Source organism: Notolabrus celidotus, chromosome 16 (assembly GCF_009762535.1).
Source record: "Notolabrus celidotus isolate fNotCel1 chromosome 16, fNotCel1.pri, whole genome shotgun sequence".
In the NCBI taxonomy this organism is placed as follows: Eukaryota; Metazoa; Chordata; class Actinopteri; order Labriformes; family Labridae; genus Notolabrus; species Notolabrus celidotus.
The window spans coordinates 11,581,194-11,604,828 of record NC_048287.1 but is presented as its reverse complement, the minus strand read 5'-3'; the positions used below and the strand labels follow the sequence as shown (position 1 = coordinate 11,604,828).

The window sequence follows — 23,635 nt, the reverse complement described above, 5'->3', positions numbered from 1 at the left end:
TCTGCTTCACCACTTAAATCATCCTGTCACCCTAACTTCTTATGCTCACAATTTTCTAGACCCAGTGCCTGATCTGTCTGTATGACAGCTGGCAATGTATTACAGTTTATTTTTAATAGGGTGGGAGCTTCAGTCACCTTAGCTAGCAAATGAGAAAATAACTTGACAGTTGGACTGAATTAACAAAGAGAAATGAGCTGTAATAGACTTTTTAGAAACTATTTATTGATATTACCTGACATTCTAAGGATTTCATATTTGAATAGACGTCTGTATGTAGTTATTTTAAGATCATTGGTTTCATATCAAATGCAGCTTCTCAAAACAGTCCTATAATCACCATTAAGTCAACCACATTTAGGTGTGTGATACTTCAAAATGTTTGGACCATTAGTGATCTGTAGCTATGGGATGAGTTATTAAAGCTGTAATGTATAGTGAGCAGCAGGTTGTTTAGGCAAATCGGAGGGGCGAGCAAAACTTAATCTCTCACTCTGAAAGAGTTCCTATAACCTCCATAGCCTCCTCAAAAGGAGCCAAGCAAGCTGTTATTACTCACATTAAAGTAAACATTTCCACTTATGGTTAAGTAAAATAAGGTGAATGGGTCCACATGACTCAGCGCTGCACCCGATTGAGTTTTTCTGACTCATCACTGTCATAATCTGACATTTTCTTTTCCATTAATTCTTAAACACAGTTATATTCTAAGACTGTGTCCCCTTAATATTCCTCCATCATAGCCTACAGTTTGTCTTTAAACTCTGCTGTCTTTTCTCTCCTGTTTTCTTCTCTTTTCTTTTTTTCCCACAGTAAACAAACCAATGACAAATTAACCAGACTTCTTTCAGCAGACTGATATGATTACAGTTAGTCTGTGATTATGGCTGCAACCATTGCACTGTACCTTCCTCAGAAGTTTTAGATCAAGAAAAAATAGAGCATTACTTTTTGAGTAGGGGAGGGCATTTAGATAATCACTGGCATTTATTCAGCAATTATTCGTAATCAAGCTCTCTGACAGCAGCTTTGAACCGTCAAATTGACACAACTAACACAACATTTGTTGTGCTGCAGGTGCAGACAGTAAAAGTAAATACTCCACGACACACCTGTCCTGTCAACTGTCCATTTGTGTGGCAATCGGGTTAACCAGCACCGGGACCAGGTACTGCTATTAGCGGGCACTGTCTCAACCTTTATGTCAGCAGCGTGGTGTGTGTGTTCATTTTACAGCCGTGCTCAGTGTCTGCTATTGTCTCCGTTTCTGAATCTCATACCACTACACACATATTTCCAGTGACTGTCGCTAATGTTTTCTTCTTCTTTTGCTATTTAATGCAGTTAGCATACTTCTTCTTCTTGTTACTAACTGCAGTTAGCAAACAGAGTTAAGGTGCTCTTTAGCCACCGTTGGGCGGGAATACCGTATTAAAACCAGGCACCGGTGTAAACAATGAAAAATTGTACTTTTAAAAAAAGATAATATTTGCATTAACTCTTCGATTTTTAATGAGGCTATCAACATCTATAACGGCACTTGATGTGGAATATGCTCCCTGGCTGCACATCTTCCCTCTTTCATGTATTCCCTGAGTGAGCCTGTTATTTGATTTAAGATCTACAGAATGAGTATAGCTTCTTGGGGATTTTCTATTCTTTAGTAAATGTTTGTTTCCTTTTAACTGAAGGATCACAAAGGCAGACAGTTATTTGTAACAGACACCAATGTCCAGTCTAGAAGAAAGGATTATGATCAAATACATCATTCAGTCTAATAAATATGTGATGATAACATGAACAGAGATTAAAATGCATACATGTTACACTCTCTGGTATTGTGCAAAGGAAGCACAGAGCTCAGTGTTGGGGCTAAATCAAGTCGAATTTGGAGGTGATCCAAGTAAAGCCCATTAATAAACCATGGCATCACGTCATTGTCACTCAAAACACATTGTTCAAGAGCTACACACCCAGTCATACTGAGGATAGAGGAAATGAAGCAGAATTCCTCTGTGAACTCACACAAAAGATGCCAATTTTACCTCCCACCCACTCTTAGGAGGGTCGCTTGCTCCGAAAAATCCTCCCTTTGACACAGCACCTCTGCTTGTTCCCAATTTTTGCCTCATTACTCTGATTTGCAACTGTGAATTACAGCCTCAAATAGAGCACGTGGTGATGCCAAATGATGGGTGAGAGACAAACACAAAACAAACAGGTGTGCCTTCACTTAACGCTTCACTGGCGGCATGTTAGCATCGAGAGCTTGAGTCAGGCACACAGTGGCAGACATTGAGACACTCTCAGAGATCAACACAAGGGTAAACTAAAAATCAGCTAAAAGCTCCGTTTCTGTGTGACCTGTGACAGTGTTTGTTGATTTCTGAGCTTGTTGTGGAGAAGACTTTATTTCCCTTTAACACCTCTTTGTTGTCTCCTTTCCTGGCAGTGAATCAACCCTTTATGGTCTGAGGTCCTCTATTGAAGTCAAAACCTTAAATGATTCTCTTCAAGTGACAAAGAAGTAAAACAGACAGCCTTTGAGAATGTGTTTTGGAAATGATATTATTATTCAGTGCATGTTTTTTTTAATATGTCTGCATGGACACATTTCTATTGGTGCTTATGTGTCTGCATGTGCGACTGGAAATGATTCCTCGGTGATTTATCTCTGAGCAGACAGAATTATTCACAGTCCAATACAGAACAATCAGCAGTCTTCTATTTAGTCAGTAATCATGAGCGTTAACAGTCACCGAAGGTCAATTAAATCTGCTACTTCAATAAAATTTGCACACTCATATCTTTAAAAAAAATACTACTACTAATAGCAGCTTTGTTGAAATGTTCTACCAAGAACAAATATACCAGACCTTAAATTTGACCTATGACACCAAGGTGGCTAACAAGTGAATACTCCACAGTGAATAAGGTCTGAAAGGGATGAGTGGGGGAATTGGCAGAGGTTGATCAATATGTCCAGTCTGATGAATTGCTGTATATTCCAGCAGCCTAGTAAACGGAGAAATGATTAAACACAGTGGCCAAGCATGAGCTGCTTGGTTGATATCAATTAAAGCAATGAGAGAGAATGCACTGGTTACTGTTCATAACCATCGCTGGGTATTTCATCATTGATGGTAATGTGCACGCAGGGCGATCTTTATGATGTATTAGATTACACAGCCGATTAATAATAAATGTGGGTTTATTGAAGTCTCCTATACTGGATTCTGCAGTACAGAGAGTTTATGCTATTAAAAGTTTAACTCCAATCAAACTAATTGGAAAGAAGCAACAGAGGAGAACCAAAAGACTGCACAAAATATCGGTCACAACAGATAGGATGATTATATAGTGTCTCTGCAGATAACTTTTTAAATCTAACAGCCCAACATTTTCTGGATCAATACACTGTCATACCAATTTACCTGCGAGAGAGTAAATAAGCCACTAAATACTGAGCTGTCATAAACAATAGAGGAGTGGTGCAATCTGGTACTGCCTAGAATTGCTTGTGCATCTGAGAAGTCATAGCAAATCTGCAGACCTCCCCTGCCCCCCACCTGCTGAGTATCTCTGTCACACAGAGCAGAACGCAGAATCCCTGCTATGCAATCAATGCATATGCCTCTTAACGTTTTTCACTCTCTCCTCCCTTGCTCTCTCTGTATGTGATGAGTGACTGAATGCGTCATGAAAACAACAATCTCAGCACCTCTTCTCTCTTCACAATCTCAGGGGGTCCCTTTCCCTGCCAGTTTGGACTTCAATTACCCAAGCATTAGTGGACACTTATTTGCTCCAAGATGCAAGGTTTTTCTGCCATACTGCTTACACCTAACACCTACTCCAGGCATTGGCACTTGGCAGCGTAGAAGACAAATGCCAATTAGATAAACAAGAAAAGAGCACAGAAGTCACAGAGCTTTCTTGTCTGGAACTACACTGTTGTTGTTTTTTTACTTTGTGCTGCTTGTTGTTTAGGAAAAAAGCTCCATGAATAAAAGGAGATTTATCACCTCAGTCTCAAAGGCAGATCCACTTTTGAACATACTGTACAAGTACTCATATGCATATTCTGAAGCACGTTTCATCTCATCTGGGCCCAGAAACAATGACGCCCTAATCCAAGGACAATACGGGAACTAATCCACACAAAACATGAATTGTAGTGAGCTACAAACACGGGAGCCAGGGAGAAAAAAAGCTAGCACGCTACCAAGCAAAGACGGCTAATCCTGATGAGAGATAGAGGCATGGAGAGAGGATACAAATGACTGTTAGAAAGGGCAATACCGATGGATCAGTAGATAAAACTGGAAAATGTAAGTATGAAAAGGGGAGCTAAATTAAGTTTATTTGACATGGAGAAAGCAGTGACATTAAAGCTGCAATTACAATTATGTATAAGCGCCAGATGCATTGTATATAAAGGCAAGGTTATACAGTAAAGGTCCACAAATCAAGGCACATCTATTATCTAACAACAAAGACTCCAATTTAGTATAAGTGGCACCTACTTTTAGAACAAGTTCAACACAAGCACAAACTGAGAATATCTGACTTTGACAACTGTTTGCTGAAAAAAATCAAAAGCTATATTTGATTTGACTTGCTAACAAATTAAATGACATCGCATTACATTTTATCCAAAAAGGGATGAACTGTTCCAACTTTTTAAGTGCCGGTATGGAAACCTACCGCTGGGCTTTGGTATCACCCATTACTGATACTTGTGCAATCCAATACTAGGAATGGGCAATGATTTTTCAGTATTCAAATATCCATTTACTTATTAAACTAGGGATATGAATTTACTGTAATCCTTGTACTCAATTACTCGAATTTCCTAATGAACGATTACTCGAGTACTCGCAATTATTTATTTTTTTTAACCACAAACAAAAATAGCTGCCGTAATTTTGCTGAAATCTGGCTCGGTGTGTTCTAAAGCTGAAGCCATGGCCGGAGAAGTCAAACGTTTATATCCCATTAATTATTTTCCTACCTAGTATATTTATTTAGGCGAAAACAAAAAGCACATGGTCACACATGTACGCTGTGATTATCTTGCCAGGTGTGCGAGTAACAAAATGCTATTCGAATAATGGGGTCAACGGCGAGTACTTGAGTAATCGTACCCATCCCTATATTACACATCAAAGAGTTAATGTGAATTTTTTCCCGTTTAAAAGTACAGTAAATTTTTCATCTTTTTCACCGGTTCCTGGTTGTAATATGGTATTCCTGCCAGACAGTCGCTATAGAGCGTCTTAAAGCTGTTTGCTAACCGTATTAAAGCTGGGGTTGGTAGTCAGATTTATATACATTTTTTGTTATACTGGTTAAAATGATCTTTATGTCCCGATGGTAATCAATACATAATGTGTTCTTTAAAAAAGAGTGAAAAAAGCCGCTATCTACAGCCGGAGTAAACCTATGAAAACACCAACCATCCCTGCCATCAGGAGCCAAATTATGAAACAAATCAAATCCCATCCTGCCGTTCTGCCCGCCTCCTGCGCGTAAATTTCAAGTTTGTTTGTTTTTTTTAACTTTCACTATGATAGTGTTTTGTAGTCCTGAGGAAATGCTACATTCAAATTCAAATTCATGCTAGTTTTCTGTGACTACCAACCCTAGCTTTAAGTGACAGGAGAAGAAAAATGCTGACTGCATTAAATAGCAAAAGAAGAAGAAAACACTATCAGCAGTCTGTGATTTTCTCCGTTTCTTAATATCACACCACTACACACATATTTCTAGAGACTGAGTGTGGCTGTAACATGTAAGCACACACGCCACGCCGTGTCACAGAAACACCGACATAAAAATCGAGAGAGACGCTCAGTGTCCACTACTAGCAGCAGCTTGTCCTGCTGCTGGTTAACTAGACTGCTGCACAAACAGCTTATTTGGCTTATAATGCCCATACCTACGTAATACAGCTGACAGCATAAACTGCTTCATTTTAGGCGTTTCTGTTTGGTAGAACTCGTTGTATTCTTTGGTATGAGGATTCTTAAGATGACATCTGGCTAAAAATGCACAGACCTACTTACACCCTTATGACGTAGTTTGCACATATTGTTGCCATAAGCACAGGATAGCATAGAACTGAGATGAATAGATAAGCCCCCTTGATCGGCCCTTTGTCACCAATACCGAATCTAGCTTTTTGAGTCAGTATCTGAACAATATCATTTAGCAGGATCAGATCATCCTTATATCCAAGCTTACTTTCATTGACTGAAAATTTATCAAGATGATTGTATCTTTAAGAAAAACAAAAACAAAAACATAAGATGAAATATTTATTGCCGAAACTACTCCAAAACCAGATATAACCTACCCAAATGTATTGCTAAACCAACACACATAAAGCAAAGTTCTTCTTGTCATAGGAGTTACTGAACCCATTCTGCTTATTTCATAAAGTTTGATTGATTCTAGTACAGCTCATTGAAGAGGGCACAGTTTGACAATGTGAGCTATCACCCAAACTTATAGCAAGTTGGCCGCTGAGGGTTATCTCAGAGTGGAATTAATCACATCAAAGTCTACGATCCAGAGGGCTGAGCAGATGACATTTACAAGAGGCCAACAGAGGCACTTAATTACAAATTTTCATGAAGTGGCAGAATTAGTGAGCCAGACTGGTGGCACGCATTAACAGTGGAGGAACAACAACACCAACAACCTTTTGGAGAGGGTCAACCAAAACAAGGAAAGGGAGAGAAATGTTTTGGTTGACATTTAATGCGGTCAAAGTCCTCATAACCAGGTCACGTGATGTCACTGAAAAAGTGAGAGCAATTTGGATGCCTGCTGCTTCTCGGGGAGGATGAGCTCATGGACTAAAAAATGCATGGCTGCGTAGAAGGGTGAGCGCAGTGCATGAGTAACAGTGCAGCAAATGTGCTGTGTGGTGTTCCTTGTGTTCATCTGACCTGCTTTTTGCGATGATGAATCTCCAACAGGGTGGAGCGAGATGATTCTCCCATAGCCTCACACTTTACCTCACAGCTGAGTCATTGTAGACTTCTCATCTCTCACATTTTTTGGTTTATTTGTCTCATCCTTTTTTTACTTGTCTCCCTTTTTGGAGGGTCTACTTTTCAATCTTCCTCTCACTTCTTTCTTTCGCTAACCTCTCTCAACTAGTTGATGTCTTTTTCTCTCTGGTGTCTCCCCCTCATCCTTCTCGCAATCTCCTTCCCCTCATTGTTGAGATGCAGTGAGTGTAGGCCCTGTCGGTGTGGGAACAGCAGCCAGCAAAGAGAGTCTTTCACTGATGCCAAAAAAAGACAGGCATGCACCTCAATGTTCACTCTTCCTGACTGCACAGCTGACAGCCTTGTGTGTATTATGTGTGTGCTGTATAGAAACATACACAATCACATCCCCTTACACACAAACTCACACACACACAACTCTACAGACACATCCTGCCTACTACCCTAGTAATCACCTCAGACTGTCTGTCACTTTGTGCCATTCTCACACTGCTCACACCACAACTGCCTTCCACTGTGGGACAGAGGGATGCACCAACATGTGCCCATTATAAAGTCACACATATCCACTCTCACACAAGCATAATAAACACAAACACACATGCAGTTTGCCCCAGGCATTCACTTTAACACCCACATTCATGGGGTTACAATTCCAGAGGAACTGCAGGATTTTCACAGTTAAACATAGTGGGAAACACAAATGGGAATGTCCACAGTCTATTTTAAATGCAAGCTTGCACAAGTGAGACTCATTCAGCATAAATATGAAAGCTGAACAAACGATTGTGAAAGTACATTTCTCCTTCACAGGAGGTGACATTAAAGTTTATCAGACTCAAGGTTTGAAATCATCAATCTGAAGTAGGGCTAGGCGATAATTCGATAACGATGATTACCGGGATTAAAATTTTCTCAATATAAATATGATAGATATTGGCTAAAGATTTGATGTATTTAAACCTGTAATTACACCCCCCCCAACCACTGGATACTGAATACGCTTTCAGGATGTGGCTAAATAGGTCTGATTATGCAATTATTTCAACCTGAGGAAAAAAAAAGTCTACAAATTAAAACTTCACAAAAACATCATCTTATACAAGACCTGCTTCCTTTTAGCAGTGTCAAAAATGTGGGATTCAAGAAGCTTATCAGAGAACTAAATCCAGATGCAAGTCAACAAACTGTCTTCAACTTTCACTCAAGCAAAAATCTGCCTTTAAATTTAAAGGAAATAATGATTTGATTTTTATTGTGATAATTATCGACATTTACTGATATGAACAAAATTGTCGTAATAAAATCTTGTATGTAATATTGCCCAGCTCTAACCTGAAGCAAATGCAAGATTAATGTTGTACATAAATAATAGTAATTATTATTATTATTTTATCATTGGACAAGGATGCACCCAAACCCCCCACCAAAAATATACATACATTCATACATTCATACATTCATACATTCATGCATTCATACATACATACATACATACATACACACATACATACATACATACATGTAGTCGACCATGTAGGCACTTATTGAACACTGGAGTTACTGATGGACACACAGTAGGCTTCATGAGGTACTACAAACAAACTCAGTCAAAGGTTCACAGGGAAGGATGACCTTCCTGCACATGCTCCACTGCGCAGTGGATGCATCTTACAATGTTTGAGACCCACTCGAGTGAATGGGTGCACTTTAACGTCTTCTGTGCTGACATGTTGGTGTGTTTGTGTAACTATGGTGTCTTTTCTTTTCTACCCTTATCGGGAGAGCAAAACAACAACTTGTCCAGACCACAGACTAGACCCTGTCTTGCAGGCCACTCACCCAGAAAACAAATAGAGGGCAAGAAGGGACAAGAGAAGAGACCCAAAAAAAATGTAATGTGTCTGAGCAGTGCAGAAGCGCCTGGCAATGACTTGCGGGGCAATGGGAACTGTCAAGAGCTCTCTGAGCTCATGTCAGTTCTATAAAAAGAGAAAAAAAGAATAAGGAAAATATGAAAATAATCCCAAAAAGGCTCAGATGTGGGTTTCAGTATCAAATATTAACATAATGTGAAGCAAGGAAGAGACAGCTGAAGGGATTTCAGCTACATCATATCTTAACTGAACCTCGCTAGTTATCTAAGGTTAAAAACAATATAATGCATGATGCAAAAACATTAAACTGTCTCTATGGGAAATACACAATACACAGAATAAGAGCCTGAAATGGCTGTTTTGCCCACATTTATCCTTAACTATTGAAAAAAGAAAACATTAAATGATTCAGCAGTACAGACAAATACTCTACTCAAAATACTAATGCAACATGGTCAAAACAAAAATCCACCAACATTTCTTTAGAGCTGCCTGAATGCTTCTGTTGCATAAGGATATTGATTTTAAGTGTGTTTGGGAAAGTCAGTGTGCATGCCAGGCAAATGTGTGTGTTTATCTAAGTGTGTGTGACTGTCTGCAAGAGAGCGCTGAAACAGTCTTCATTAGGCTGACGGAGACCTGCCACCAACAATCAGCCATTAATTAAGTGTCAGGAGCATTTAACGGTCAGACACGCCGCCGGCCCATTCCCATGCCAGACACTTATTACAGCTACAATCTGCCAGATCAGAAGCCCTGGCGAGCCAGACTGCCCACGTTTTATGAGAAAACTAGTCAATGCATTCACATAATTATATCCATAATAGCTGGGTTTCCATTCAACATTGACTGAGTTCAGACTCTTGAACCACAATCCAAAATGAAGCACATTGTCTTGCCTCTTCTGCTTACAATGCAGCTGTCACTGCAGAGTCATGTCTGGTGTTCTCTCTGGAGCATGTCACTGCATAAAGTGAACAACTACTGTAAACATATGAATCAAGAAATCAGATGTCACAAGGAGCTGTGTTTGGTTTATGTAGCTTCAAGACAGGACCAGAGACGACAAGATCAAAAAGGCATTCCCTTGTTACGAGGGCAGGTATATGATTAATAACAGAACAGAAAGAAGGTTTGGATCTATTGAATCCACCAATGATTAATTTATTTGCACAACTTTCCTGAAAAAAAGAAATATGCAATTTGCAATCACTTACAGCGACTGCGATTATATTTCAAGTTCAAAACTTTTACATAAGCTGATATCTTCAACAACCATCACCACATACAGCAAAAAAAAACAATACAGAAAAGAAAAATGACTATTGTTAGATTGAAAAAACAATACATTTTAAAGCTAATAAAAACAAAGTTGATGACAAGACATCAAAAAGCCCAGGCTTTGCCTTGTCTGCAACACAACACAGGATCAGCATGTTTCAGACCTAGTGATTGTCTGAGGACAAGAGTGCACACAGAAAAACACACATTTCAGTTATGTTTGCTGGAAGTCCAGGCGAGTATTCAAAACCATATGGTTCCATACAAACAAGAACCGTAAGTCACATCTTGTGGGAGAGTAGACATTAAGAAACAACAACTGCATCTTAATGCGCAACAGAACACAAACAAATTGGACTGAAGCCAAATCGAGACACGTCCTTTTGTTACTAATGTCTTGCAAGGTGCTATGTAAGTCATAAAAGGTTAACATTTACCATTAATATTACAGATGCTTTACCACTGCTATGGTAACTGCATAGTTTCATAACATAAAAAAGGACACTTTGGAACTTGACGACCATTCGTCATTCATGATCTGCCATCCAGACTCTCACATTCACATTTTTCAGATTTGACAAAATCATTTACGAAGGCCAAAATACTTATCAATGTATCAATGATCTGATGAACTTACCTGGTATGTTTGATCAGGGTTAAACCATAGAACGTATAAATAATGGACATAGTATACATGACGCCACCCATCTGTTAGCTAGTGCTAGGTAAAGATCGGCTTTTTTGAATGGTTTGTATGTGGTTTTCAGTACTTCCGGAGCCAGCCTCTAGCGGACACTCGAGAAACCGCAGTTTTTAACACTTCCGAATTGGCTTAAATTCTCGTAGCCAGAGGTTGCAGCTTGGGTTAAACAGCACCACAATGTGGACTGTGAAATTCCTCATCATGCATTCACAATATAGTGCTTCCCCTCTTATAAAAATTCAAAATACCTGCACTGAATAAAGGAAACCGTATCAAGACCCAGAAAAACATACTGAATACAATTTCCACAAGAACTTATTTTTTTATATGATAGTAACCCTATTTTCTTTAGCACATACGTAAATACAAGATCCAAAAATATCTGTATAATCTATCTAATCAAACGAGCAATTAATGAATACTTGCACAATGTTAACCGAGTTGGATTAAAAATTTTAGAGAAAAAAGCAAAATTCTCAAATAAAAAAATCAAAGCTCTTATATGGTTAAGCAAAGAAAATGAAATAAGCTGTCACTGTCCTGCAAAGGGGGAGATGTATGCAGTCCCCAGCCTTTATACTGTAGAGTGCCATAAATAAACAAACCAGGGACTAGCCACTGTCAACTCACTTGAAGCTGCTATTCCTAAGAAGTGGTCCAACAAAGAGCATTGAAGTAAATTATTGAGGGGGTAAGTGTGTTAGTTTGCAATCAAATCCTATGTTGATATTTGAAGATATGGTGGCATTTGTTTCCCTTGCCCAATGTTTAGTTGAGTTTAACTAACTGTCAGGACCAAGAATCTGCAACATTGTCTGGATGCACTGTAGCCTGCCTACTGAACTTAATAAAAAAGTTGATTGACGGATGCATTTTTAAATCATCAATCAAAAACTTCCCTCTGAACTCTATGAAGAACTTTTGTGATGGATATGATGTGTAATATAATAGAGGTAAGATTAAATGTTCCACCAAACTTGATCCCGTGATATAGTATCCAGCACAGACACAACTCAAAGGTTCAATTCTTAAGTTAAGCAGGGCTCATCATGATTATTCCAAATTTAAAAAGTTTAATCTACTAATTCGATTATCCATCTGACCTTCAACTTATTCTGACTGATGTGCGGGAGCTTTATAAAAGCTGCCAATACAATGATGGAACTGTATCTAATATGGCTGTTGTTGTTTTTTTGTTTGTTTTTCCCCAACACGCAAATATCTGAAACAAAGGACTAATCTGCTTTTATGTTTATTTTTCAACGTGTATTACAGGCAGGTTCTTTCCTTGTTTTTGCTAATTTAATGCTGAGGGCTACCATTAGCATTTGATCAAAAAGTGGATAGCACTGTTCAAGCAGAATGCATCACATTGCAAAAATGCTTTTGATTTCACTGGAAAAAAAGACAGGAATAAAACATGTGTGTTGGTTGATGATAAATGTGTAATCAAGATCATTCAAACAATCAATGTAAATTGCTCTCTGGCATACAATTACTTTTTTGCACCTTTCCTAATCAAAGCCAATTTTACCAGAGTGAGCAGCTGCAACATTAAGAGAAAGTGTCTCTGAGGGGCTCAGCAGGTTATAAAACCCCCTCAACCCCTCCCTTTAAATTACAGACACAAACACACAAACAAAACCATAATGTACCCATGAGTAAATGTGAATTAGTTCCTGTGGAGGGAAAATGGAACATTAGGACTGCATGATGTGATTCAGGTTTGTGCCCTTCTTTGGATTCTGTCATCACACTTTTATTTGGCCAACTCCCAGACTTAAAGAGATGAGCCTAATTTTTCATTTAGGCAATAGACCCACTCATGCATCACTGCTTTCTCATCACCCTCATCTACTTGGCCCCATCCTCCCTCTCTTATGCTAATAGTTTGGAGGGAGAGAGGGGAGGGGGTTAGTAGATAGAGACACTATTGTAGCTCAGCTCTGATGGTGGCTGAAGAAGAGTGCGTTGCTGGGAGGACTCCCTCTGCTGCTGCCTTACGCTCTCTTAGAGAAGTGTGATTGCTTATGGTGAGTTACCTCTTTGAAGCTACATCTGTGTGATCCACTACCACCTATTTATATTTACTATGATATACAGGATTTAGTGTATTTAAATGAATGGGGAAGTCTCCTCTCTTCTTCTCTTTTAAAGTTAATTACTTAACACAATTATATGAGCTGGTCTTTTTATATACTTCAGACACCTGCAGTGACTTAATGCTGAGGAGGCAGACTGCTTGAGTCGTGCGGCAGGGCTGGCTGCGCTTTTTCTTCAGATGACCCAGTTGGGAGGCACATTGAATATGCAACTAAGACACAGACGGAAGAGAAACTTGGCGACACATGACTGAATAATCATCGCAGCACTTTAATATGCAAGAGAATGGAAGAGAGGGAGAGATAACATAAGGGAGGAGGCACCAAAATTCAGTGGCATTGGAAGTTGAGATTTGAAACTGAGCAGAGACACGACAGAGTTGGAGTAAGGAAGAGGAGTAGAAAGATGGAGAGAATACAGGCAGCGATGGAGCAAAAGGAATGCAGCAAGACACAAGGAGATAAGAGTCCACTTCTATTCCCAGAAGATACTTTCAGAAGCTCAGAAAATGTTCCTAATTCTCTTTTCCCCGTTAGCCTCCTTCTCTATAGCTACAGATTAAACACGAAGAGAGAGTTTGCAAAGAGATGGAGAGAAGAAAGAGCAGACTAAGATGGGAAAAAAGTCACTGGTGGTTGCCATGGTGATGAGAGGGGAGAGATTCCAGAGTGGTCTCGGCCATTACGCAGTGTGTTGAGGAGATGGACTGTGCAGCACTTAGGCTTATTGCAGTGTGGGCTGAAACAGAACAGATATCTACTATACACAAGATGGGCTTGCACCAAAATGGTGGATGGTGAGATCAGTCCCAATAAAAAAGAGGTTGTAGAGAGCGGTGGTTTTACTGCCAAAATACATCATGAGGGGAGCCAATCAGGTTGAGAAAAGAAGACGTTTGTCCTATTTGTTGAATGAAAGGACATCTAGAGAGTCAAAGGCAAAAACATAACAAGTGACATCTAAGCAGACAGCTACCATGGCAAACCTCTGAACACAATAAGCGAATGTATGACGTATTTTTGTGCTCTCCCACAGTGATTTAGTACAACTCTTTTATCATTACACTACCATCATCAACAATAATGATATGTAAATAATATGCCCAGCCAAAGACTAAACAAAGCTCTATATTCACAGAGCTTACTCTGCTTCTGCAGTGACAAGTTACTGAAAAGACAAGACAAATCGAAAGTTCCTGATGACATAGCCAATCGACTCTTAACATAACCTTTCCATGCTTTCTAGAAACATTTAAAATTTAAAAGTGTCAACTACAAGACATAGTAGAGGTAGGACAGATGTGGAGCTAACGGGAGTGTTTCCTAAAAGTTTTTTAAGTGCTACAGGTGACTTAGTTATCAGGGCCAAATATTTTATCAATCTGTTGATTTTTAGCTCCATTGAGGAACTTTCTATTTGTTACAATGTTGCTGCTCCTTCTAGACAAAGCGGTACCTCTTACATCTTTGCCCTAAATGTAAATAGTCTCTTCTGTCCCCTCAGCAGTTACAGGTATTAAAAATGACAATTAAGGGATAGTCATTTTTGTTGTTGATAGTCTTATTTGTTTTTGTAGGTCGTAAAGAGGCACCAATATCAAATTCAGTCTTTTTTATAATAACTGAAAAGTCCTCAACTCCTCATTTTCAAATGAAATATCATTTTGAATTTCCATTATATCAAAGGCTCGGACCGGGGAGTAAAGGGTTAATGATCCTGCTCTGGCTGCATGCAGTCAGTGCATTTACCGTTTACTTTGTACCAGTGCCTTATATTGTATACAGTGTGTTTATTTCAGACTCCAAATAGAGATAATACATTCTGATGGCATTACATCAGCTAAATCAAAGTACCGTCTCCTCATCCTTCCACGTATCCTGACAGATACATCATCCTGGATACTGCCCAAAATAAAAAGAGCTAGAGCTACCTACCATTAACCTCTTCAACATCCATTGTCTTTTCAGTTTCTGATAAGTCCAGAAGCAATATTAGAGGGATACTGTCAGATTTCCAGACTTAATATAATTTATAAACCTGAAACGCAATGGTACACCATTAAAACAGCATTTCAGTTTACCACCGTGAGTGGATGGCCCCCTGTACAATAAGCCACACAAAAAATATCTATTTATCGTCATTTCTCGATTCAACCCAATAAATAGTCTACATCTCCAACATGTCAAACAGAATCACTGATGATTCCGCTCAGTGTTTGGTTGAGAAAGAAGGAAAACAAAGTGCAGCAAGTTTCTAGTGGATACAGAGCATACTCCATGGAGACACAAGTTAACCAAGACATGCCCACCTATACACAGCTTTACTTCTCTTTAATTCTTTACCCTTGCTACTCTTCACACAAGTTTACTTTCCCTAAGGCAAACAGAGCTCCCTCCAAATTTGCACTTGCACTGTTTTGTGTGGTGAACGGCTTAAAAACCTTACAGTGAGTAGCTGGTACCACCAATAGACATGATCATGTGATAAATAATGGACAATTAAAGCCACACACAAATAAACACAATATTCGCCTGGTTATGTCATGACTTGGTCCATTAAAGTTCCTACCGAAACTGAGGTTGAGCTATTGGCTTGTAGTTATACAAAGTGCTTTCTGTCAGACAATAAAAAGAGATTATATAGAGCTCCATTAGGCATGTAGTCCTGTGGTTGTCCATCACATTTTAGTGCTATGAACACAGTGACTTGTGCAGTCACAGAAGAGGAAAAAGACTAGTAATGAGCAAAGATATATACGATAAACATGTTTATAAGTGGCTTTGGCTTGAATGAAGAAAATAAACTGCCTTAATTAAAAACAGTTAAAGAAAAGAGAAAACCTTACAGGAACAGCTCAAGCTTCATTGACTACCATCGGAGAGAAATCTACCAACTACTGAAGAAGTATCAGTTTCGACATGAGCACACATCAAATGTATATCGGGGCTTCTGAGATTCTACACTGTGAGATCTCTGATTATCTTTGGTCACTGCATCCCCTCACCCTTGTTCTGCGCCTGATCATTACACACCATTACTGACTGAACTCATCAAATCAGAACATAACTACGTTAATGGCTTCTGGTCAAACTGACCTCAAAAGCAGTGTCAGCTACTGTGACTTATATGGTGTAATTCAGCTTCCTAAGTAGTTCAATAGTAGAAAAGTAATTTAAAAGAGAGCAGATACGGACTGGTAATGACACGATGTAGAAGAAAATGTGGGAAATCTTCATCTCATCGTTTTTGTTTTCAATACATGTTAGAAGGCAGAACAAATATTACAGAATGTATGTAACAACTTTTCTTGGAGAACAGATTCACTTTGACAAAATGTGTATTTATTTGTTTTTTTTAGGGAAGTAAATTTCAAGTATTTTCCATGATCGATCTTTTGAAATGTTAACGATCAATAATCGATGAATCATTTTTTTTTTAAAATATGTTTTCCTTCAAAAACAATGCCAAATGCGTTTTTTTCTCCTGAATCAAATTTTCCTTCAGGACATTATGTATATAACTGACAGTATTGAACAGTTATAGATCGCATTGATCAAAATGTGAGAGAAGAAATCTGAATATCAATGTGTGGAGCAGGCTCATAATCTCAGCAGACATACAGTCAAAACAAAGAAATGGGTTTGAGTACGTTCTTAGCAATCAACTAATCGATTTGTCACGAGAGTTCAAACTATCCAACCCTTGTTAATTATGATCAGTTACCCCATAATGCCAGGGTTGAGGTTCATTATCTCTGATCTTTGTGCCAGGGAGCCCATGTGGGATTTCGGTGGCACAGACAAGTCAAAGAACCCATGTGTGCCATGAGGAAATTGTCAGCAAGGTTCAAAGGAAGAGCAGAAAAGAACAAGAGGAGAACAGAATGAAAGGAAGCAGAGAAAGGATGTGGTTTCACTTCACTGAGAAATAAGGAGTAGCGTGCTAGATTCATACGTGGGCAACTGTGGGTGGTCTTCCATTCATTCAGCAACAGTGAACTGACGCTGGGATTTGCATATCCACCGTATTTCTCACTCTCTAATTAACATTCACTCTAACCCACAGGGCAGCACCACGTGTCAGCACAGCAGGGCCTCTCTCTTTCCCCTGTGACATGGGTCAGTGCAGTTGGTCTCGCCGGTGTCATGTGAGGTGGGTGACAGGTAATTACGGCTTTGCACTCATTTCCCCTGGTGCGAGACAGGGTTGATACTCCTCAACAAGCCACTTTGGTAGCACAGTCATCCAGAGATTTAAGATTTACATTATGTATATTATTCACTGAGCTAGAGCTTGCTTAATGTGTGGATTCTAGTGTTTAACTGTGTGAAATACAAATAAAGGAGTGTATTCAGTGAATCATTTACAGCCTTTATCAATATGGTTACCATTGTTTTACATTTCTGCAAACATGTTTGCAGCAACAGACAATCACATCAGCCAAGGTCAGAAGTATGACAGTTTTGTTTCCACTGGTGAGAATGAAAGGCACAACGCCCCGATTGCCTCCTGCTGGAGTTAACAAGCAGTCTCTTGCTCTTTTGTCTTTGGTATTATCTTGTCACGCAATGTGGTTGCAGGCCTCCCGAGTCACTTGATGTTGCTCTACATTCAGACATTCACAAAATCTCAAAAACACTGACAAACTCCTGCCAGGTAATTAGCCTAATTAGTCACTCATGTATTTCCTCGTTGCTCCCCTTTCCTCCAGCGTGGGTTTGACAAGTGTCATCATTAATATCATCGCAACATGGGTCATAAAGCATTCCATGTCACCATGATTAAGGTCCTAGTCCAGGCCAGGGACCGAAGAGAATATAACAAAGCTAGAAAGAGTGGTTTTAAATAAAACCATCTGATAATATATTGAGTTCAGAGCACAATGCTAATTTTTTTCTAAATATCACTCCCATTGCATGTCATATTAAAGCTAAGGTTGGTAGCCACAGAAAACTAGCATGAATTTGAATGTAGCATTTCCTCAGGACTCTGTCTTCCCAGGTTTACTCCGGCTGTAGATAGCAGCTTTTTTCGCTCTTTTTTAAGAACACTATGTATTGATTGCCATCGGGACAAAAAGATCATTTTAACCAGTATAACAAAAAGTGTATCTAAATCTGACTACCGACCCCAGCTTTAAACTCATCTTGCTTTATTTTCCTATTTTTGTTGGGATATTTCAATCAGTAGTACTGAAGCCATTTTCCCATTAAACTATGAAAGGAAAAGGGCCACACTCAGAGATACAACCACATAGACAACTATCGTCACAACTTATTGACAAAACAGCAATAATGTAGAAATGAATGAGACCGAGGTGATAATCATAACATGATACATTTTCCTGTATCTCATAAACAAATGACAAAGAAGTTGTCTTACCTTCATAGACAGCTTTAAATCCCTGCCCGCTGACCGCGTAGTCTGACAGCAGCCATAGTGTGATCCTGGAGCCTGTACTCACTATGGGTGAAGGCAGCTGGAACCCCGTTAACCTGAGGACAAATGGACAGAAAGACAATAACGGTCAAACAAACAAAAAAAAAGGATCCAATCAACAGCACAGTTGGTTGCAAGGTCAGGTATGGAGCCCACTTCCATCAAGCCTGCTGTTGCTGCAGGCATTCAAGGATATCAACAAGACTCTGAATCACTCAAAAATTATTTAAATGCCAAGACCCCAACAGGAAAGAGAACCTCAACAGATTTCTCTCCATCAGCCAAGAGAGAGTAACAATGATTATGCCCCCCGGTAAATGACCAACACAGCATCCAGTTGGGGGATGAATAAACAGAAAACAAACAGAAAACTGTCAGACTATTGAGTCAACAACAATCTGAAATGGACAGTCCTTTCTAGAAGTTAAATTCAACTCAACTCTCTAAGTCCACCTAACCATGTCTCAGCCAAAAGGTATCTGAAAGACTAATATTTATTCAGAAGTTGGATGTCACCTAAATGCTGGATTCAGTTTTACAACATTTTTAAAAAAACTGCATGTTCATGTTGGCAAGTGTGTTTAATTTTTCCACATCTAAAATTAATATCAATGCTTTTATTCACCTCAACCTGACTCAAACATCTCAGAGTATTAAATTGGTCCTTACCTCACAAAGTGATCATTGCGATAAATATTCTATTCTACTTGCAGGTGTCGAAGTAAAAACTTTTGAGACCTTTGAATTAACCTTCATCTCTTCAAAGATGTAAGAGAAAGGCAGGCCAGTTTTAATCTGTAATGAGCTTCTTTCAGGTGAACAATGAAGGGGAAAAACACATCTACAGATATTCCTTTGGGCGTGGAACTGAAAAAAAAGTTACTAAATATGCCGATTTTCATTAAAGATACTTGTTTCATTTTAACTTCTTGTACCCGATATTGTCCTGGATGGAAATGGTCAATCTAAAACGCATTTCAATCTCAAACATTTTAAGCCTTGAGTATAAGCTACCACCACAAGCGTCAGCGGGAAACTGCATCACAAAAGCCAACGGAGCACTGTTTTGGTGTGTGTGAGTCGCCACAGACCTGTGGTTGAAACTACATTTTTAAAAAAAGAGAAAGTAACAAAGTTAGAACTCCTGAAAAGTGTAAATGCTGTTGCATTAACCAGGGATCACTGGATGTCAGAGTAGTCAAAATGATTCCAGATCAGCACGCCGTAGTGACATGAGTCATTTGTTTAAACAATGCTGTGTATTTCTTTATCCTTTAGAAAGAAAAATAAACACTGTGGTTTACAGAAGAAGCACTCTGAAGCTGTCTCCTCACTCTGAATCATGATTTCAGACCACACTCATGTAACAGTCCAGCATTTATCTGAATAACAAAACTAAAACTACAGATCATCAAATGTTATTTGTTTCCCAAATCAAGACACTCATAAGAATGTCTTTACTAGTTGGACTAAAAATCTAACTATCTAAAACTAAAACTAATTTTAAAATAAAAAATAATGGCATTTGAAACACACCAAACAATTTAAACAAATGCCATTAATCACACTTCACTATTGAGAATCTGAGATTTATTGTGATTAAAAAATGTATCTTTAAACCTGGTTTATACTTCTGTGCGATCAACGCCGTAACCTACGCAGTAGCTCTGCGTATCTCTTGTACCTACGCAGAGGCCTACGTACGTAAGTGACGCGCAAAATGTAACTAGCCCTGTGATTGGTCCGCTCGGCGACATTGTGTCTACTGCTTTTACAGCACTTTCGGGATCCCAGACATCGCCCGTGTATTTAATCTCCTCTGACGTCTCCTCTCTATTCTTCCCTGTAATCATTGCTGTATGATAAACAGCAACATTTATCAGCTATAAAGTAACATGATACACTGAATCATTGTGAAAAAGTAAATAGAAATCGTAGCGGGGCCGGAAACAGGCGACTGACTATCATAGAGATCACACTGCCCTCAAGCGCTTCAGGGGAGTATTGCTGCGCGTCACAGACAGACAGACAGTTTAGGCAGCCCTCATAATAATGTAAGATAGCATCAGTGGTGGTTGTATGAAAACCGTTAGATCTTATGGCATCAAATGTAAACCTGACATTGTAAAAGGATTCACATAAAGGGGAAAACAAGTTTTATTCTAAATCTGAGGGGAAAAAAGCTACAGAAGAGATGCCTGCCACATGCTACACATTTTCATTGTTGATGTTTAAGATAATATTATGTTTTTCTAAAAACATGAGGGCACAGGTAGGTAACTGACGGAAGAGTGTTTGTTTTCTCACTAAACAGAAAACGAGACAGACCCAAGGGTTAACACCAGTCCAGGCACAACACTTCAGTAACGGATACAAATATTATTAATGCACCGTTATCTCCACTTTGTTTAACATGCCAACAAGCTATAAATCAACTAACATTTCACCACCAACAGTCTGCCTCAAGCCAGCTGCCTCTTTATTTAATGAAGGTTTTGTGGTGAAATGGACGAGTATACAGGTAACACCTCATCTGAGTCATACCATGTCACATTGCAGTTGGTGTGTTGATCAAGTAGGACACTTCAATGGGGACCTATATTATCTAGCTGACACACACTTGCATCATTTGCTGTTAGGACAGTGTTATATATTCACAATTCAACACCTGAAATTAAATATTGGTAATTGACATAAAAACTGAATTCATATTATTAGTTATTATATTGCATAGGACTGTGCAAAAATAATTTTGCACTGGCATATGAGTACTCAAAAGTGGTTAAGTGTGCTTGTGAGTGTTGGTAGATTGTGTTCTTACCCAGGAACAAATCCCTCAAAAGAAAACTTAAGTAAATGTCAGACAGAATCTTCTTGGATACTGCAAGAAGTCCGTTTTAAAAATAGATTTTTCTCCGATGGTTGCTGAATGAGTCCTATAATAAATATTGTCTGTTATTCACCTTCACATAACAACTTTATGCATAACTCACATGACGCTTTGAAGAGGGACAAGTCCTTATCACGTATAATGTTAAAATTAAAACAAGCTAATTTATTTATACATAATTAATATCTCTCTCCCTCTGTACATTAACTGAGACATTACCAAATAACTTTAAGGCACTGAAAAGATGCAGAAAATTTTGGCAGTGAGACATAAAGTCAAAGCCATATTTCAAAGTAAAAGTATTACCGTCAATGTTATTTCACGATAACTTCAAGGTAGTTCTTGTTTGGAAAAAAGGTTTAACATCATAAATCAAACATTTAGCCAATTAAAAACAACTACGCAAAACACCATAAAAGGCTTTCCACGGTTACATGACTACAGTTTTTCACCAGCTGTAGCCAATCAGCTAATCAACATCATTTTAGCAGGACCTGTCTGTTGTGTGGTTATGTTAGACAAACTATGCTGGCAGTGCCTGTGTATAATGTTAAGCTTTGCCATTTGCTTCCAAAACATTAAAAGCCCCACGGAGACTTCACACTTCACTAGACAACATTAACAACCAATCAAGTAGACATTTAAGGCCAACATTGGTCTAGTCTATGACTAGCATAAAGGCTGATTTCTGGCTGCGTCGCTGTGTGGTATGGTGGCTGCACTGCCTCCTGCCAAAAGACTCTGCAGCGCATAGTGAACACAGCCAGCAAGATCATCAGTGCTCCTCTGCCCCCCCTCACAGACATTTTCCACACCCGCCTCACCAGCAGACGCATCAGCATCGCTGGTGACACCCCCCACCCCTACCACTCCCTATTCAGTCTCCTGCCTTCAGGGAAAAGGTAACGGAGCCTCCGGGCCTGCTCCACCAGACTTTTGAACAGCTTTTTCCACCAGACTGTCAGGATGCTGAACTCCACTTACTACCTCCCCCCTCTGCCCCCTGGACTGTAACATACCCACTTCATACAAGGACTCTACCTCAGCTGCTTTTGCACAGTAAAACGCTTACTTATCTTGAATACTGTCTTCACCTTAATATCAATTGCACTATTATCTATTTACATTGTCCATTTTGAACTGTCATGGCACTGCACTACCTGCACTGTGTAAATAGGCTGTTTTTTAACTGTATTTTATAAAATTTTGTTTTATTTTATATTTACATTTTTGCTATTTAAGAGCTGGGAGAGGGAAACAGCATCTTGTTTTTCCTGTATGTCTTCGTATATATAGTGAAAATTGACAAAAAAAAAACCTTTGAATCTTGTATCTACTTCTGAGTCAAATCGACGGCCTAGCCTAGGCCGGGGTTCTGCGTAGCTCCCGTACCTACGCAGAGGCCTACGAACGTAGCTGACGTGCACCTCCTCCAAAAGGTAACTACCCTTAGAATCGGCGCTGACCACAAGCCCTGTGATTGGTCCGCTCGGTGGCTTGTATTACCCGCATTTACAGCACTTCCGGGATCCCGCACATCGGCCGTGTATTTAATCTCTTCCTCTCTATTCTTCATGTAATCATGTCTGTATGATAAACAACAACATGTATTAGCTGTGGATTAACATAACACGCTCTGAATCGCTTTGGAAAAGTAAACAGATCGAAGTGGGGCCGGAAGCAGGCAACCGGCTATCAGAGAGACCACACTTCCCTCAAGCGTTACGGCGGGGAATTGCTGCGCAACACGGACACATCAACGCACAAGTATGTAGTGCTCATGTCCACGTCAGCCCCTGCTGCGTAGGGGAGGCGCAGTAGTATACATCAGCCTAAAGCTGTATCCCCTCAAACGGGGCGAGTACCTGAAGCTCACAGCGGTAGTTCCAGGTGAAACATCACCTATAGTTTGGCATGGCACCTCAATGACATGACTTCATCACCTCTGAGTTGGCGACTCTGGGCCTCTCCATTTGCTCATCCTTTTAGTCCTTGAAACTAACTTTCAATAAATTCTGCAGTCAAGGACTCAACTTATAGCTCTCAACGGTGCGTTAAGGGGAAGCCAGATAACGTGTTTGTTTGTCTCCTCCTGACGCTGGCCAACATCTCACGTGACTTGGTCATTTTTTTCCCAAAATAAAATATGGCTAGTTCTTTTTCAATCCATCTGGGTCATGTAAAGGTAAAAAAGTTATCTGCTGCCTAAATGTGCTGTTGTCGATTTGAAAATTATTCCTTCCTGTTCTCCCAAATAAATAAAATATGTCTGAGTTATGGTTTTTGATAAGATACAAATTCCATTTATTGCAATGAAACC

The 23,635-nt window shown here is 39.3% G+C and overlaps 1 protein-coding gene across 1 annotated transcript in view; it reads right to left on the bottom strand.

The window, feature by feature from the left end:
- Window positions 1–23,635, bottom strand: part of csmd2 (CUB and Sushi multiple domains 2) — a 253,729-nt gene that overhangs the window by 183,404 nt on the left and 46,690 nt on the right. The window contains 1 exon segment of the mRNA XM_034704867.1: window positions 18,369–18,481. Within this exon segment, the coding sequence (XP_034560758.1) occupies window positions 18,369–18,481 (113 nt within the window).